Source organism: Tupaia chinensis, unplaced genomic scaffold (genome assembly GCF_000334495.1).
Source record: "Tupaia chinensis unplaced genomic scaffold, TupChi_1.0 Scaffold000238_1, whole genome shotgun sequence".
NCBI classification, from domain to species: domain Eukaryota; kingdom Metazoa; phylum Chordata; class Mammalia; order Scandentia; family Tupaiidae; genus Tupaia; species Tupaia belangeri.
In genome coordinates, this window is record NW_006159716.1 from 332,744 (window position 1) to 351,537 (window position 18,794).

General features: G+C 50.9%; 1 protein-coding gene across 5 annotated transcripts in view; it reads right to left on the bottom strand.

The window, feature by feature from the left end:
• RSPH9 (radial spoke head component 9) overlaps positions 1 to 18,468 on the bottom strand; it is a 40,016-nt gene extending 21,548 nt beyond the window's left edge. Inside the window, exons 1-6 of one of the 5 annotated variants that reach the window (XM_006148511.3) lie at positions 17,927 to 18,468; positions 13,572 to 13,737; positions 6,486 to 6,615; positions 5,882 to 6,028; positions 3,702 to 3,830; positions 531 to 653 (exon numbers count right to left, since the gene is read on the bottom strand). In XM_006148511.3, the coding sequence (XP_006148573.1) occupies positions 531 to 653; positions 3,702 to 3,830; positions 5,882 to 6,028; positions 6,486 to 6,615; positions 13,572 to 13,737; positions 17,927 to 18,153 (922 nt within the window). In that variant the 5' untranslated portion in view covers positions 18,154 to 18,468. The remainder of the gene's footprint in view (positions 1 to 530; positions 654 to 3,701; positions 3,831 to 5,881; positions 6,029 to 6,485; positions 6,616 to 13,571; positions 13,738 to 17,926) is intronic. The other 4 variants (XM_006148510.2, XM_006148515.3, XM_006148514.3 and 1 more) reach the window with 4 other exon arrangements.
• Between the last annotated feature and the right edge of the window lie 326 nt (positions 18,469 to 18,794).

Here is an 18,794-nt window from a genome sequence, read left to right on the forward strand (position 1 = left end):
CTGGGTTTCCTGGGACCCGGGGTCTCGCCCACCTTGCTGTGTGGAAACCTCAGGTGAGGGTTGAGGGTGTACATGCACAAACGCCTATGAGTCACACCCCCCTGCTTCTCCACATACACTAGAGTCAGAAAACCCCCCTGGAAACCTGGAGACAGGCAGAACTGAAACCCCCGGGTCCTGCGGGTTGAGCATTGGTCGACCTGGCTTCAAGGGACCAGGGCAGGAGTGTACTCCAGCAGAAGACTGGACCTGGATGCTGTGTTCCCACCCCCTCTCAGGCCCCAGTCTCACTCGTCCCCTGCCCTCTCCACCACCAGAGCAGCTTTCAAAGGCCCCTTTCCGGCAGGCAGGCCCCTTGCTGCCCTCTGCTGCCTGAACTGGGCACTGCTGCTGAGCTGGCTGTAAAGGAGCCAAGCCTGCACCTGGCAGGTCCTGAGCTTGCTCTGCTCCAGCCCAGAACTGAGAAGAGCCCTGACTCCAGCCCTTCCTCCCTGCTTCGCAGCACCCAGGAGACCCCGCAGGCAAGGCACCTTCTAGTTCACGTTTCTCTTTCCCATCTTGTGTCATTTGATCTTCCCAGACCTCTGAGGTGTCTGTCTTGTTCCAAGTGCATGGAGAATATCTGGTATGGGGGAGATTCTTAGTGCCCTGTGCTGATAGATGAGAAGGGTAAGGAGCATTGAATGCAGAATACTACCTGGGGATCTGGCCACTGACCTAGCACTCCTGTGGCACCTAGCTGCAGAGCAGGGTCACAGAACTCTTAGCTGTTGCCCTGCCTCCACCAGGAGGGTGGTCCTGCCACCCCAGAACTAACTGATGGCCCCCAAAGCTACCCACTCCCACCAAACTGCAGACCCCAGGGCATGGCAAGACAGCTTGTAAGGACACTAGTGGCCGCAGGCCATAGCCGTTCCCCTCTCCTTAGCCTAGGCAAGCCAGGGCAGCTGCCGATCTGGCTTGTCACTATTGGCCCAGAAAGCAAGAGGCCCAAGGACAGGGCTGACCGAGGGCACACGTGCTCAGAGATGACACCGTGTCACCCTGAACAATCACCTCAGACTCCAGAGAAGAAGCAATCCTACCTGGGCAGAAAGCCGCTGTCAAATCCCATCCCTCCAGCCAGTTCTGGTATCCCAGGGAACTATTCATGATGGGTGGGCCCCACTTAGCAGCCCGGCCCAGCCCAGCTGCTGTGTCTGCGTAGGGAAGCCTCCCAGCAGATCCTGTGCTCTTGCACTAGCTGGTAGGGAAGGACGTCTGGGAGAAAAGTCAGCTGTCTGCTGTCCCCCAAGCGACCACACCTCCACTCTGGACCATGCCCCACCACACATGGTAATTAAAAGTTGGGCCTGGGACCAGCAGATGCCATAATGATTATGTTGCTGGGCATAACCAGCGTCACTGGGACTCACATGGCCGACCATGGTTTGAGTCCTGGACCTGATGGCTTGAAACTCATGCCGGGCATGTGTGTGTTTGTGCCCAAGATCCTGGGAAGAAAATAGAAGTGAAGGGATTGTGGCATGACCATCCCCCCTGGGGGGTGATTTCTTCTTTCCCTCTCAACTATCTTTCTCCCTCTCCCTCTTCCTCTCTCTCTGGTGAGCACACGTGCCCTAAGGCAAAAACCTAAAAAATATATAAAAAAATAAAAAGCTAGGCCTGACTTCCCAGAGGCCTGCTGGTGGCTCTGAGGAAGGGAGCTATCTGAAGGCCCAAAGTGGAGCCAGCAGCTGACCATGCAGCCCTGAGGCTCACCATTAGAGCAGGATACCTCGGCCTCCAGCCACTGCACCCCACCTCCCAGGCCCAGATTCCACATCTCCCAGGGCCTTTAACAAGACCCTCAGGGCACCACATCTTACGTCCCCTGCTACAAGACAGTGCTTCGTGTTCCTTTACTCCAGATGGCTGGGCAGACGGGACTCGTAGTGTTCCCTTACGAAGCCTTTGTTGGGCTCTGCCCCATCCAGCGGGCTTTGGCCTCACCTCAGAAGCTCTAGCACCCTCTTAGCTCCTCCCACCATCACACAGAGGATGATGCTCCACTGGGAAGCTGCTCTGGCCACGCGACCAGCTGGAGAGAGCTTCATTCTCCAGCCCTGGAGCACCACCACGTTCCTGGCTCCCTTTATCAGTGAGGGATGTGCAGCCCCTCTGGCTGCTGGCGAGGCTGGGAGTGGAGTTGGAAGAGGTAAAGGGAGTCTGAGAAGTACGTACACGGGGTGAAAAATAACCCAGCCTCTTCTATCTCCCCCGCTGGTCCAAGAGCCCTCCTATTCGTCGGCCCTCCTGTAGGACTGGCTGAGCTCAGGGTGGCTGGACTCGGATGCCCCCGTGTGGCAGAGGCCAGAGCAGCTACTTCTCAGTGGCAGCTCCTACCCACCCAGGAATCGCCTAGCCCCGGGTGCTGCACTTGCCTGGCCCCTTCTCCAGCCACCTGTGCACTGCTACCTTGTATCACAGAGCTGCTCACACTTCACCAGCAGCTTCCACCACCTTGACTGCCTGGGCCCTGTGGGGCCTGCACCAATTTCTCTAAGTATTTTTTGCCACTAAAAGTAATATCACTGGGGGGCAGGCGGGTAGCATGGTGGTTAAAGCTGCTGGACTCCCACATGGCTGACCACGGTTAGAGTCCCAGACCTGGAGGCTTGCTTTCTAACTCTCCCTCTCTGATCAAACTGGAAAATAGCAATAATAAATAATATTAAATAAAGTAATTCTAAAAAAAAAAAGTAATATCACTAATAATCACTTTTTTTTGGAAAGTTTTTTTTTCCCCCTTAGGGTGTATACACTCGCCAGAGAGGGAGACAGAGACAGAGGGAAAGTGAGAAATCACCCCCTAGGGGGGTGGCCAGCCACAATCCCTTCTTCATTCTCCTGGTTTCTTAACACACATGCACATGTGCCCAGCATGATTTTTAAGCCACCAGGTTCAAGACTCGAACAGTGGTCAGCCATGTGGGAGTCCATGGTGTAACCACGGCACCGTCTGCTGGCCCACTAAGCATTCACTTTTTTTATTTTTTAGAGGTTTTTTTTTGTTTTTTTTTGCTATAGGGCATGTGTGCCCACCAGAAAGAGAGAGACAGAGAGACAGAAAGTGAGAGATCACCCCCCAGGGGGATGGCCATGCCGCAATCCCTTCTCCTCCATTCTCCTCTCGGGATCTTGAGCATGCACGCACACGCGCCTGGCGTGAGTTTAAGCCACTGGGTCCAGGACTCGAACCGCAGTTGACTACGTGGGAGTCCAGCGACATAGCCATTACACTAACTGCTGGTCCCAATCATTCGCTTTTATTTGAGTCCTTACTATGTGTTAGTCACTGCCATAAGTACTCATGTGTATGTTAACTCATTTCATTCTCAAAACAACCTACTGAGGTAGAAAATACCAATTTCTGCCTTTTAGAAACTGACATACCCAAGAAACTGGGAGGAGACTGGAGAAGGGGTTGCAGCAGGATGCTTTCTCACTCTCTCTTTCTCTCAGTGAGCGCACGTGCCCTACAGCAAAATTTAAAAAGAAAGAAATGAGGAGACTAAGGAAATTGAGGCACTTGCCTGAAGTCACACAGCTAGTAAGAGGCTGACTCAGGATTCCAACCCAGGCTGTCTGGTTCCAGAGCCTTTGCCATCCTGCCTGTGCTGGGAGGTGACTATGGTCCTGTCGTTCCCATCCTCCTTTACCTGGAAACATCTGTGTGACAGCACGAGTAATATCGGAGCCTGAGGCTAACGCTAACATCCACTGTGTCCTGGAGTTGCTCTGAGCCTCTTTCTCACCCATAACATACGGACGATATCCACATAGGCTAGCTGTGAAGACCGAAATGAGACAAGGCATGGAACAGGCTCCTGACACACAACAAGCAGTGACATTGCTTTATGGGCCTGACTCCTGGTTGTCTAGAGCCTGACACCAATCTTAGATGACAGCACCTGAGGACACGTTCATCCCCACTCATGCTGCTCAAAGGAGAGAAGTAGGTCCTGCAGCCCTGCCAATGACTACAGAGTCTAGCCTGGGCTGTAGGGCCTGCAGCACAGGAAAGCCTCTGGAGCCTTACAGTCTTTTATTTCTGTTTTTGTTTGTTTGTTTGTTTGCTCAAGGGTATGTGCACTCCCCAGAGAGAAAGAGAGAGAGGAGAGAGAGAGAAAGCAGCCCACAACTGTGGTCACACTGCAATCCTTTTCCCTCCATTTCTCTATCCTGACAAGATTTGAGGCATGCACCCACATATGCCCAATGTGCTTCCAAGCCACCAGGGCCAGGATTCACACTACAGCCGTCCACGTGGGATCTAGTTCCCTATGTACAGCACTTAACTGCTGTGTTACAGGGCCAGCCCTGAAGCTGTATTTTAAGATTAGTAAGTGCTGGGCCCCAGGTGCTGCGGTGGTTAAGGTGCTGTATCCCACGTGGCTGACTGCATGGTTTGAGTTCCAGACCTGGAGGCTCGAAAAACACTAGGGGCATGTGTGTGTCCAAAATTCCACGAGGAGAGTGGAGAAGTGACTGTGACATAGTCATCTTCCGGGGTGTGCTTTCTCACTTTTTTTCTCTCCCTTTTTGTCTCTCTCCAGTGAGAACATGTGCCCCATAGTAAATTTTTTAAAGAATTATTTTATTTTACTTTATTTATTTATTTTAATTGGCCCAGAGATGGGGTGAGAGAGAGTGAAAGTGAGAAAGCAAACCGCCAGGTCTGGGACTTGAACCACCACCGTTGGCCATGTGGGAGTCTAGCACCCTTAACCACCATGCCACCTGCTGACCCCAACTATAGTAAAAATGCTGACCCCAACTATAGTAAAAAAAAAAAAAAAAAGCACCACACAAACACAAAGGCAAATATACAGAACTCCTTTCCTTTTAGGAGGGGGGTTTGCTATCCAGTCAGTCAATACCCACCTATTGAGCACCAATTAATAATGCCACGCATTGGATAGAAACCCAAAACTAAAAGTTGAGATGAATTTATGACTAGTATTTTCAGGAATCTTTTCAGGGATGTTTGGGGGGAAACTCCCAACCCATCTCCATTTATAATCACATTGCTATAAAATCCAAGAGACACTGAAAGACTTCTGTCTGTAGGAGCATACTGAAAACAATCCGAACTTCTGTGATTGGAGTCTTAACCAAAGGCCAGCTCTGTGCTGCAGCGGTATTGTACTGATCAAGAGAAGCTGGATCTTGGGACCAGCAGTTAGCATAATGGCCATGTTGCTGGACTCCCATGTAGTCGACCGCAGTTCGAGTACCAGACCCGGTGACTTAAATTCATGCGGGGCACATGTGCGTGTGTGCCCAAGATCCCGAGAGGAGAATGGAGGAGAAGGGATTGTGGCCATCCCCACTGGGGGGTGATTTCTCGCTTTCTGTCTCTCTGTCTCTTTCTGTCTTTCCGGTGAGCACATGCGCCCTATAGCAAAAACCTCTCCAAAAAAAAAAAAAAAGAGAGAGAGAGAGAGAGAATCTGGATCCCGTACAGCAACTGTGGCTCAGATTCCCAGCAGAGTCAGCCTGAAACATGTTGGGACATACATGAGTGCCCAAAACAACCATCTGGGGCATGGAGAAGGGGGATCACAGCGTGAGTAGACCCTGTGGAGGGTGCTTCCCCTGCCTCTCCTCTTTGTCTCTTTCTCACTCACTCTTGGTGTGCACACACTCTATCATGAACAACGGAAGAAAACGTTAACTAAGAGTCCACAGGCCCTGGAGCAACCCCACCCACCAGGCCACATGGTGAAGCACCACTTCTCACCCGGCATCTTGGCTCCAGTCTCAGAGGAGAACATAGGTGGCGTGGGCCACTGTTCTCACCATGGCCAGTGCCCACATCAGCGGAATAATGGACTACCTTTGGGGATGTCATGCTCCAAGGAGTCCATGAAATCCAGAGAGGGGTCCAGGTCAGCCTTCTCAAGCAAGGTCTTATTCTTCAGCTCAGTAGCCTCCCTGAAGTGGAAGTAGGAGCTGAGCTTCTTGGATTCGGATAAGGACAATCCTAGAAAGAGGCGGCAGGCAGGAAGAGGGTGGTCAGCCCAAAACCCCATGGACCCTTTCACTCTCCATTGGGACCACATGAAGTCCATGCAAAGGACTCAGTCAACCATTGACAGAGAACCGAAGGGAAAAAAAAGGATTGGCATCCCTCCATCCAGACTTGGCCCAGACTGGGCAGGGAGGAGAGACCAAGGAGGAAGAAGGTGGGAAAAGGCAGGTAGCCCAGACCTACACAAAGCCCAGGTCCCAGGCAAATGTATGCTGTCCCCAGGCTCAGGTGGAAGAGTCAGGGCTCAGCCACTGGGTAGCCTATGTCCACTCTGGGCCCCAGGCCATCAGGCACATCCGCCCAGGCAACGTGGCCATAGCTGCTCTTTCTCTGAGGAAGTGGGCAGGTTCCCCCGGACTCCCAGGAAAAGCTGCCCTCCTGCCCTCGAGAAGGGCCCCGAATAATTCACCTTCAAAGGTCCGATTGACATGGATGGGTCCAAAAGGGGTCTTGAAGAGGGCACCTCGAGGGATGATGGCCACAGCCTTGTCAATCTGGTCAATGATGGACACCAAGCGGGTCTCTTCCTTGATCTGGACCTGAGGAGACGGAGAGAAGCCATCCTGCTGTGCCCACTCGTGTCTGGTGCAAAGAGCCTCTGTATGACCATCTTACCTGAGTCACCACATGCGGGTGCCAGGGCCACTGAGAACACCTTGGGCAAGCCTTCACCTCTCTCCCCCCATGGAGATCCTATTTCCCTTTTTTTCCTTTCCTTCCTTTCTTCTTTCTTTGATCTGTTTTTTATTTTTGCTAAAGAATGTAAATGCTCACCAAAGAGAGACAGAGAGGAAGACGAGAAAGCACACACCCCACCACCACCCCTGAGAAATGGTCACGCCACAATCCCTTTCCCTCTATCTCCCACTCCTTTCGGGGGGGTTGGCATGCACACACACACACCTGGCATGTTTCTCAAGCTGCCCAGTCCAGGACTTGAACCATGCAGTGGGATCCAGCTGCCTTAATCACCAAGCCACAGAGAGCCAGCCCCTTTCCTTCGCTTCTTTCTTCCATCCATCCACCCTTCCTTCCTCTCTCCCTCCCTCACTTCCCTCTTTCTCTCTCTCTCTCGTTATTTTTTGAGTTGATAATACATACAGGAGGTGCATGGGCCAGTGGTTAAGCTCTGTGCATAGGAAGCCAGCTGCCGCATGGCCCACCGCGGTTGGAATCTCGCTCCCTGTGGCTTGAGAAACATGGATGTCTCTCAAATCCTCCTGACAGGATGGAGAAGCAGAAGGGGAATGCAGTGTGACTATGCGCCCCTGGGTAGTACGTCCTCGCTCTCCCGCCCTCCTTCCAGCCAATGCATGTGCCTTCTGACGACCTGATCAGTGGTGGGCACCAAGCAGGTCTCTTCCTTGACTGAGACCTCAAGAGACAAGATAAAAGCCATCCTGCCAAAACTACCAAAAACACATAAATAATTAAGACAGTCTTTCTCTCACACCAATCCCCAACCCCCAAGTTGCCCTCATGAACAGTGTTTTTAAAGAATTATTTAATTTGTTGTTATTATTGTTTTTTAATTTGACCAGAGAGAGACAGTGAGAGAGAGAGAAAGGAAAAGTGAGAAAGCAAACTATCAAGTCCCAGACTCAAACCACAGTTGGCCATGTGGCAGTCCAGCACCTTAACCACAGCGCCATGACCTGCTGGCCTACCCCACATGAACAGGTTTTTTTTCTTTTTTTTTTTTTTTTGTTTTTATTTTTGGCCCACCCCATATGAACAGGTTTTTTGTTTGTTTGTTTGTTTGTTTGTTTTTATTTTTATGTCCCTTCTAGAGAAATACCCTCCTATCACCATGGTTAAGTGTCATTTGTTTGGCCTTTATAAAATGTAAAAGCCATCATGCTCATTGTAGAAGATTTGCCTCATATATTGCATTGTCAGAAAAGTCATGACACATTTTTGCATAGAAAAATACGTCACGACTTTTCCAACAACATGATAGAAAGACACACCTAAGACAATGAAAAGCACTCCCACTCCCGCCTCCTTCAGATGATTGTTGATAGCAATTGGCATTCTTCCCTCTTTTTTCTCTGCATATATTTCAAGCAAAATGAGAATGTCTATTTCTATAGCTTGCTATCTTGCTCTTTGGCTAGGCATTATTTCCTAAGCATTTCTCCATGTTAGAACTTTTTACACAGATGAAATGTGGGTACAATGAATATAAAGGGCAACCCTGAACAAAAGGACTTTATAGACATATTTGGAGACAAACAGAACTTACAGGAAAAACATGTCACCAGAGGCCTCCACAGGGCCACTGAGCCACCTCACCTCTGCACTGCTGGCCTGGATGCTTTACAAGAGACAGAAACTAAGGTTTAGTAAGTGCTTAGTCCAGAGGCTTTGACTGTCACCGCACTCAGTCTGCACAAGCCTGCAGAGTAAATGCAATGATCACAGTTGCACAGAAAACATCACCAGGGCTCAGGGAGATGAAATTTATCAGGCGGGAAGGGGCCAGGATTGCAGGTAGCCTCACAGATGTAGACCTAGACTTTCGGGATCTGCCAGGTTCAAGTGCAGAGGCTGGGTTTTTAATTCCGGATTGTCTAGTTTCCAAACCCAGGCTCTGTACTTGTTGAAGCAATTCTAAGAACTGATCCTCAGATAAAGTGCATACACTGGAAATGTGCTCTGCACAAAGTTAATCATCGCGCTATTGTCTGCTAAAACCTGAAAACCTACATTCCCGTGAATAAGACACTGGGGAAATTATACATTCTCAAGATGGTAAAAAGAATGGGGAGGCTTGTTACGGCACTGATAAAGAAAGCTCTCTAGGGAACCAGCAGTTAGCATAATGGCTATGTCGCTGGACTCCCACGTAGTCGACCGCGGTTCGCATCCCAGACCCGGTGGCCGCGGTTCGCATCCCAGACCCGGTGGCTTAAAACTCACGCTGGGTGCGTGTGCGTGTGTGCCCGAGATCCCAAGAGGAGACTGGAGGAGAAGGGATTGTGGCGTGACCATCCCCCCTGGGGGGTGATTTCTGTCTCTATGTCTTTCTCTGTCTGGCGAGCACATGTGCCCTATAGCAAAAACCTCTCCAAAAAAAAAGAAAAGAAAGCTCTCTAGGGGCCAGCAGGTAGCATGGTGGTTAAGGTGCTGGACTCTCACATGGCTGACTGTGGTTCAAGTCCCAGACCTAGCAGCTTATTTTCTCACTTTCCCTTTCTCTCTCTCTCTCTCCCTCTCTCTGCCTGGCTCTGGTCAAATTTTTAAAAATAATAATAATAATAAAATTAAATAAATAATTCTCTAAAGAAAAAAAGAAGAAAGTTCTCCAAAATACCTTGTCATGTGAAAAAAAGCAAGGTGCAGGGACCAACAGATGATGTAATGGTTATGGTACTGGACTCCCACAGAGTCAACCACAGTTCGAGTCCTGGACCTGGCAACTTAAAACTTACTCTGGGTGTGTGTGCTGCCCCAAATCCTGAGGAGAACGGAGGAGAAGGGATTGAGGCAAAGCCATCCCCCCTGGAGGGTGATTTCTGACTTTCTGTCTCTCGGTCTCTCAGGTAAGCACACACACCCTATAGCAAAAACCTCTCTCTAGAAAAAATAAAAAGTAAGGTGCAGAGCTGTGTGTAAACCATGCTGTTGTTTCTTTTGTTTTTGTTCCATTTTTAAATTTGCTATAGGGCATGTGTAATCTCTGGAGAGAGACAAAGAGATAGAAGGCACTCCCCAGGGTGGATGACCATGCCACAATTCCTTCTCGTCCACTCTCCGCTTGCGATTATGGGCATGTAACACACACGCCTGCCATGTTTTTCAGGCCACCGAGTTTGGACTGGCACTGTGCAGATGCCCACTGTCCAGCCACCTTAACCTCTACACCACCTGCTGTTGGTTAGAGAGGTGTTTGCAGAAAGCAGAACTTAGAGGACAATAGGTAACCACCTGTTCTGAGTTTTTAAGAGAATACACAGGGCTGGCATTGGAGCCTAGTGGTTAAGGAAGCTAGACCCCACATGGCTGACCAACCACCTGGTAGCTTGAAAAATATGCCAAAGGGACCAGAAGATGGTGTAATGGTTACATCGCTGGATTCCCATATAGTCAACTATGATTCAAATCCCAGACCTGGCGACTTAAAAAAAACTCACATTGGACACCTGTACATGCATGCCCAAATCCGAGAGGAGAATGGAGAAGGGACGGCGACATGGCCATCCCCAGAAGGGTGATTTCCTGCTTTCTGTCTCTCTCTGTCTACTCAGCAAGCTCATGTGCCCTATAGCAAAAATCTCTCTCAAAAAACGCGCATGAGAAAAAAAGCCTCCTCAAAAAAAAAAAAAAAAAAAAAAAAAAGCCAGGTGTGTGTGCCTATGTGCCATGAATTCTGACAGGATGGAGAAATGGAAAACAGATTGCAGCATGACCATGTTCACTTAGGGGGTCCTTTGTCCCTCTCTCTCCCTCCCTCCCTCCCTCCCTGTCTCTCTGGTAAGTGCATGAACCTCTGACAATTAAAAAAGAGGGAGACCATGTATAGATAATGTATTTTCTGTGATTTGTACTTACATAAAATGTCTTTGGGGGCCAGCCAGTGGCATGGTAGTTAAAGCATCTGGACCCCACATGGCCAGCTGCAGGGTTCAAGTCTCAAACTGGTGGCTCGAAAAACACACCAGGTATGTAGGTGCATGCCCAAAGTCCTGAGAGAAGAATGGAGAAGGGATTAAAGCCTTCCACTCATGGGGTGATTTCTCACTTTCCCTCTCTCTCTGTGTCTCTGTGCACTTGCTCTATAACAAGACTTAAAACAGAGAGAGAGAGACTAGGTATAGGTAAGGCGTTAATGTTTTCTGTGGTGTGAATTTAGATGTCTTTAGGGCCAGCCGGTGGTGTGGCGGTTAAGGTGTCTGGGCCCCACATCACTGACTACATAGCACCTTCTCACTTTTGTGCTCTTTCTCTTGCTCTCTCTCTCTTTTTTTTTTTTTTAAAGTGATTTTTGCTGTAGGGCATGTACACTCATTGGAAAGACAGAAAGAAACAGAAAGTGAGACATTACCCCCCCCCCAGAGGGGATGGCCATGCCACAAGGATTTGGGGCATGCCTTCACACATGCCTGGCATGAGTTTTAAGCTGCCAGGTCTGAGACTTGAACCACAGTCGACTACGTGGGAGTCCAGCGACGTAACTATTACACCATCTGCCAGTCCCTCTCTCTCTGTTGAGTGCATGCAGCCTCTAGCAAATTTTTTAAAGTCTTTGGAAGCAGTTTCTCAGTTTTTTCTTTTCTTTTTTTTTTTTTTTTTTTCCAGGGAGGTTTTTTCTAAGAGGCTCAGCCCCTCCTGCGCTCAACAGAAAGACAAAGAGAGGCAGAGAGACAGAAAGCGAGAAATCACCCCCCAGGGGAATGGCCACGCAGCAATCCCTTCTCCTCCATTCTCCTCTAAGGATCTTGGGCACGCACGCACACGCACCCGCCAAGTTTCACAGTTTTTTAAGATTTGTGCCATAGGGCATATGCACTTGCTAGAGAAACAGAGAGACAGTGAGAGAGTGTGAGAAGTCACCCTGAGGGTGGGAGGAGGATGGCCATGCTGCATTCCATCATCCTCCTACGATTTTGGGCATGCATGCACATGTACCCAGTGTGATTTTCAAGCCACTCAGTCCAGGACTTGAATTGTGGTCAGCCACGTGACAGTGTAGTGCCATAACCACTACACCGCCTGCTGCCCTGCAATTTCACATTTTAATGTGAATTCAAATGCTCTGGGGACCCCGATTCTGCATCTATAAATCCTAGGACAAGGTGATGTTTCTGATCCAGACCGCTCTTTGTACAGAAATACTTTGACACACATATGCATGTGGAAAACAGCTATGTTAACGTTCCCCAGAAACAGGACCCGTGTGACTGCTGTACAAAGATGAGAAGGAACTTTACTATATTCCTTTTGGTACATTTGAATTTTGAGCCAGGTGGACATATTATCTAGTAAAATGAAAGTTGACACAGAAACGTAAGAGTCTGCGTGCATGCCTGGGCCCCCGTGTGCAGGACAGAGCCCCTCCCAGAGCCAGACACCCACGAGAGCTACCTACCCACTCTCTTCACCCCATTGCTCAGGAGCCGTGTGCCTCTGGGAGAGTCACCTAACCTCTCTAAACCAGTGTCCTCCTCTCTGCCGCCTGGACAGTCACGTGCCCACTCCATAGAGCTGTGTGGATTAAAAGAGCACAGGCACAGTGGTGCAGTGCCTAGCGCTCGGTACCCACCTTGGCAGTAGCGAAGGTCACAGCAATAATAGTCACTATTACTTTGTAAAATAGTAGCCATAATGGACAGCTAGTGGCATGGCGATCAAGGCAGCTGGATCGCACATGGCCAACTGTGTGGTTTGAGTCCCGGACCCGACAACTTGAAAAACATGCCAAATATGTTTGCATGTGTGCCCTAAATTTCCAAAAGGAGAATGAAGGAGAAGGAATTGAGGTATGACCATACCCCCTGTGTGTGTGGGGGGGGGGTGATCTCTCACTTTCTCTCTCTCTATGGCGAACACACACTACTTATAGCAAACTCAAAAAGTTTTTTAAATAGTGGGACCAGCAGATGCCATGGTGGTTAAGGTGCTAGGCTCCCACATAGCCAATTGAGGTTCAAGTCTCAGATCCAGTGGCTTGAAAATCATGCAGGGCCTTTCCAAAAAAATAAGGTAGGGGGAGACCAGCAGATGGCATAATGGCCACATTGCTGGACTCCCATGTAGTCGACCACAGTTCGAGTCCTGGACCTGGTGGCTTAAACTCACGCCAGATGCCTGTGCGTGTGTGCCCAAGATCCCGAGAGGAGAATGGAGGAGAAGAGATTGTAACATGGCCATCCCCCTGAGGGGTGATTTCTCACTTTTTGTCTCTCTATCTGGACAACGGAAGAGAAGGGATTGCAGCAAAAACGTCTAAAAAAAAAGAAAGAAAAAAGAAAAAGCAAAAGAAGAAAAAGAAAAGAAAATCATGCAGGTCATGTGTGCATGTGTGCCCAGAATCCCAGGAGGACAACGGAAGAGAAGGGATTGCAGCATGGCCATCCCCCCAAGGGGAGCGATATCTCACTTTCCCTCTCATTGTCTCTGTCTCTCTCCAGCAAGTGCACATACCCTATGGCAAAATTCTAACAAGAAAAAAAAAAAAAGTAGCCATACTTACATTTTTTCAGTTCATAAATTTATTTCGTCCATGAGAGAGGAAGACAGAGAGAGGGAGCCAGCACCCTTAATGGGGTCCTGATGTGCCCCAGCCTCAGTCAGCCCTCGTCCTGAGCCCACACAAGTCCCAAGTACTCAGGGCAGTCTCCGGATAGGAACCTGTCACCTTCCCACGTGGGTCACCTCACACTGGCCCATTTTACCACCGTGCTACCATCTAGTCCCCGGTGCCATCATTTCTCCCAGGCTGGATTCAGGGTAGCCCAGCCACCCCCACTCCCCTCGCCTCCTCTTCACTCACCACTACTTCTTCTTCAAAGGATTTTTCGCCGTCGTTCACCTTCTGCAGCTCAGTGTGTTCATACTCATGCGAGGGGTCCCCCATGAAGCGGCCCTTCACCACAGACGTCTGGCCCACCATCTCCTCTGTGGCGGGGGGCAAGAGGCTCCACTCCGTGCAGTTCAGGCTGCCAACAGCACTCGTGTCAGCTCTGGATTCCAAGCCACGGTCCGCAGTCTGCCCACTGCTGTCCCTCTGGCCCACGGGTTGGCTCAGGAAACTGTGGGCAGCTGTGCATTTCCCCCCAGTGCTGTTTTGAGACCCTCCCAAGCCTCAAGTGCCTGCAGCACCCGAAGTGCAATGCAAATTTGCATTAAAGTTTTTAAATTTTAAACTTGCATCTTAAAATTTTATATTTTAAAGGTCACAAGAGTTTCATGGATGCTAAAATTAAAAGAGCTTCTTGGATACCTAGACTGTGAAATTCTGGACCTTTCCTCAGGGGGCACACCCGCTTTGGTGAGCCCTGACCTAATGCTCAGCCTGTCTACTGAGCATTCCTCAGGAGAGCCTGTCCTTGGGCTCAAGGCCCTCTCCTGTGGGGCCTTCGGGGGCATTTTTCAGGCCCTGCCTAGTCCCTTCCTTCTTAACTTCTCAGGGCCTGAGTCCTCACCTGGTCTCTGCTGGTCTTCCCACCCTTCACCCGCCCCTGGCTCCCTGTGAACAGAAAGCTGTTCACGGCCCAGCCTCGGAAGCGCACACTGGACGCCACTGCTGGGAGGGCTGGGAACATATGCAAGGCCCAGTTCCATTATCCTAGCCCACTCTAAGAGCCGGGTGTGGGGACCTGCAAATTCAGTCACAGTTGCTCAAGTGCCTGAGGCAGAAGACTGAGACACAGTGAGACCCTGTCTAAAACACTACACGCACACGCACCCACACACACGTGCATGCACCCACACACTACAAAACACACAAAACTGCTCGGCCTGCTAAAACAACAGCTCTCAAATTCATGCCCCTCTGAAAATGCTGTTCCTGTCCCTCCCTTCACTCTCCCAGCTCTGAACAATAATCTCACAACAGCGGGTTGCCCTGCAGGGGCCCTTCCTCCCCATCCTTCCACCCCTCAGCCCACTGCACCATGACTGCATGCCCACCATTCCAAGGACCTGCTTGAGAGAGGCCATCCCTGACACCTAACAACCAACAAATGCACCTCCATCCCTAGTAGGGCATCGGGAAAGTCATGACTGATTTTTCTGTCTGTCTATGCAACGTGCGTCACGACTTTCCCGACATCACCTTCTTCTCCCCTCTCCAGTGCCCTACGTGTTTCCAGGGATCTGTTCTCACTTCTCTTTCCTCGCTGCAGTCTCATCCGCCTGCCTTCCAGAACCCCAGCTCCTGTCCAGGCCCCGATTACCTCTCACCACCCCCACTGCTTCTACCCCGGCCCAGGCCACCATCTGCTCTTGCTTGGATACCGCAGGAGATGCTAACTGGTCCCCTGCTTCCACACCTGCTCCCCCTGCAGACTGGTCCCCGGCTGACTGCTCGGACCTCAGCCTGGTCATGTCACTCTGTGCAGAACCTCCCAATGCTTCCCACTGAGCCGAGTCTCACAGCGCCCCACAGGGCCCTCCCTCTCTGACTTCGTGTTCTACCACGTGTCCCCCCACTCACTCCTCTTTCACAGGATTCCACCGACATGGGAAGTACACACCTGCCTCAGGGCTGTTACATTCACCTATAATTATGTTCCCTTAGATACTCCGCAGTCACTTCAGGTCTTTTCTCAAATTTACCTTATCAGAGAGGCCATTCATGACCACCCTATTTAAAATAGTACTCCAGGGACCAGCAGTCAGCGTAATGGCTATGTCAATGGACTCCCATGTAGTCGACTGCGGTTTGAGTCCTGGACCTGGCGGCTTAAACTCATGCTGGGTGCATGTGCTTGCGTGCCCAAGATTCCAAGCGGAGCATGGAGGAGAAGGGATTGCGGCGTGGCCATCCCCCTGGGGGGTGATTTCTCATTTTCTGTTTTTCTCCATCTTTCTGGTGAGTGCACGCACCCTATAGCAAAAACCTCTCCTAATTAATTAATTAAAATAGCACTCCATCCTGTGTTCCCTACCCCCCTAGTACTTGATACCCATGAAATGAATGTGTGTGTTAGCTCATGGCCTGACTCCCCTTCCCTGCTCCCCAGACATACACTACAGTGTCAGGCTTCATGAAGACAAGGGCCACTGCATTCCTGGTGTCTAAGCCAATGCCTATCACATAGTAGGTGCATCACAAATACTTATAGGATAAAAATAAAGTGAAGCTCAAATCTCTATCTTGAGTCCAAGCTTTTCTTCTGGACTCCACGTCTGCACTTTTTTTTTTTTCTTCATTCATGATAGAGTATGTCTATGCACAAGAGAGGGGGAGGGAGAGGAGACCATCCACAGGGGCTGGTCATGCTGGCCATGGTTCCCTCCCTCCAATCCTCCAGCCCACTGGGTCTGGGACACTTGTGCATGTGCCTGGAGTGTCTTCAGCTGACTGGGCAGGGGTTTGAACCGTGGTCGCCATGTGGGATCCCACTTCTCTCCAGCAGCACATTGCCACTGCACCACACAGCTGGCCCTGTACTTTATAACGTCTCATCACCTCACCCTCCAGGCACGTCAGGCCAAATGCACTGTCTTCCCTGGTCCTGCTCGCTGACTTCCTAGTGAGTGCGGCTGCACTTAGCTGCCCAAGCTGAAAGGAGGGGTTGACCTTGACTTCTTTACCTTTAACCTACAATCTGTCAAAAGCCCGGCCAGTTTTACCACTTACATCTTTCCATCTGTCCGCTCCCGTCTACTCTCCCCACTACTTCTTCCTCTCAGTCCCTTTCATCTGGACACTTTAAGGGCACCTAAATGCTCACCTCACTTGCAAGCCATTCTGCCGACTCAGATCTGAGTTGGTCTTGTTTAAAGTCCCAGCCGATAGGCAAAGTCCAAACCTCCTGGCCTCTCCATCCAGTTCTGCATAACATCCTTCCCTGTCGTGGTTACCTACCTGTTTTCCCACACATTCCAAGCCTTCTCTAGCCAACAAGAGTTTAGGGACCAGCAGATGGCTTAATGGTTATGTCACTGAACTCCCACATAGTCAATCACAGTTCAGTTCAAGTCCTGGGCCTGCGGCTTAAACTCATGCCAGGCACGTGTGGGCGGCAGTGTGGCCATCCCCCTTGGGGGGGGGGTGATTTCTTGCTTTCCATCTCTCTGTCTCTCTGGTGAGCGCACATGCTATAGTAAATAAATCTCTCTCTTAAAAAAAAAAAAAAAGAGTTTGGAGTACTGTTCCCTGACTCACTAGTGCATCTTTCCCCTATACCTGCTTAGAGAACTCCTGGTCATGCTCAGAACCCAGGGCAAGTTACCCCGTGATCTTTTTTGGTTGCTCTAGAGCAATGCCTACCTTGGTCCTCCTTTCTATACATCCCTGTTCTCGTTTTAACACTCAGGGCTGTAATTGCTGAGTGACAAGTCTGTCTCCCTCCCTAAGATGTGAATAGATGCTTCTTGGCCATCTTTGCAACCCCAAATCAGGCACAGGGTGCATGCAACCTGTGTTGGATTAAGGCAAGGAAAATAAGTCTCCAGCTACCTGCAACCTGCACAGACTGCTTTAGAACCTGGTGTTGTATCATTGCTGGGGTAGCCCAAAAGAAGCTGGATTGGGGCCAGCAGGTGACTTGGTGATTAAGGTGCTGGACTCCCACATGGCCGACCCCAGTTCGAGTCCCTGACCTGGTGGCTTGCTTTCTCACTTTGTCTCTGGTGAGCACACATGCCCTGTAGCAAATTTAAAATAATAATAATAATAAATACAATTAAAAATAATTCTTTTTAAAAATCAGGATGGCCTTCCATAGCAGTGTCTAGTAATTTTCTGCATTCTGCATTCGTTCTCTGCTAACAGTAGTGCCTCTTCCAACAGAGCAGAAACCCCCACCTAAGACGCTTCTGCACCTGCTTCCAAACAGCATTATCCCAAGCCCCTGGGCGTCTGACTCCTCCCCAAACTGAGTCCTTCAAAATGCCAGGCCTAGCACCTGGCCTCTTCCAGTCTGCACTTTCCTTCACCTCGCTCCACCTCGGTTCCTGATCCTGCCTCTATTACAAACCCAGTGGAATCTGTTCCTCGACCTGGGGAGGCCCACTCAAACCTCGCCCAACCACTTTCCGCCGGACCAGGTTCCAGACTCCCCAGTCTCCGCCCCGCCCCGCCCCTCCACTCAGCCCTAGCCCCGCCCTCCCGAGTCCTACCCGCCCACCGCTGCCTGACTCCAGGTGCACCCTCTTCGGGATCCTCTGCGCCTTCACCTGTACAGAGTCTTGCGCGGGGCGAGCTGGTCCTCGCTCAGGCCTTGCGCGATGTAGTAGTCGGCGACGAGGCCGAGGATGCGGCCCCAGAAGAGGACTCGGTCGTAGCGGTAGTCGCGCTTAACCAGCATGAGGGAGGTGAGCAGCGAGGCCCGACGGTCCGGACTGAGGCCCTGCCCGCTGCCCGATGCCAGCTCCAGAGACAGCAGGAGGCTCTCGGCGTCCATCAGGCCCGCGGCTCTGCTCAACGCCCGTCCGGTTGCTAGGTGAAGCGGTCTCCACGGAGACCGGGGCCCCGCCCCCGCGCCTGGCGGGAAGCAAGGCCCCACCCAACCGACCGCCTACCGCCCAGCCCTCCTGCCCCCGGAGCGGGTCAGTAACGCCAGGGCTTGCACCAGCCCCCTTCCTCCACCTTTCGGCTTGGAACTGGATGTCGCCAGTTGTTACGGCCATGGCCTGGCTTCCCCACCAAAGGCAGGTGACTGGGTGGGGCTGGAGAGCTCACCCCGCCCATTCCAGGGGCATTTGGCCTGCCCGAGCCCTTTCACGTAGTTGACATTTCCAGTCCTCACTACACAGGCAGTGGCTGGGGAAGAATACCATGGAATCCCATCACTACTGCTTCACCCAAGTCGTGTCACGCTGTGGCCTCAGGGTAAGCTGTGAAGAAAGAACCTGAGGGCCAGCAGGTGGCCGACAGCTAAGGTGGCTGGAACCCACGTGGCCAACTGTGCTGGTCCAGACCTGGACGTGGCAGCGTGAAAAACAAGCCCGGCAGACCTGGGCTGCCAGGTGGTGTGGTTAAGGGCGCTGGACTCGGACATGGCTGACCACAGTTCGAGTCTTGGACCAGGGAAGCTTGCTTTCT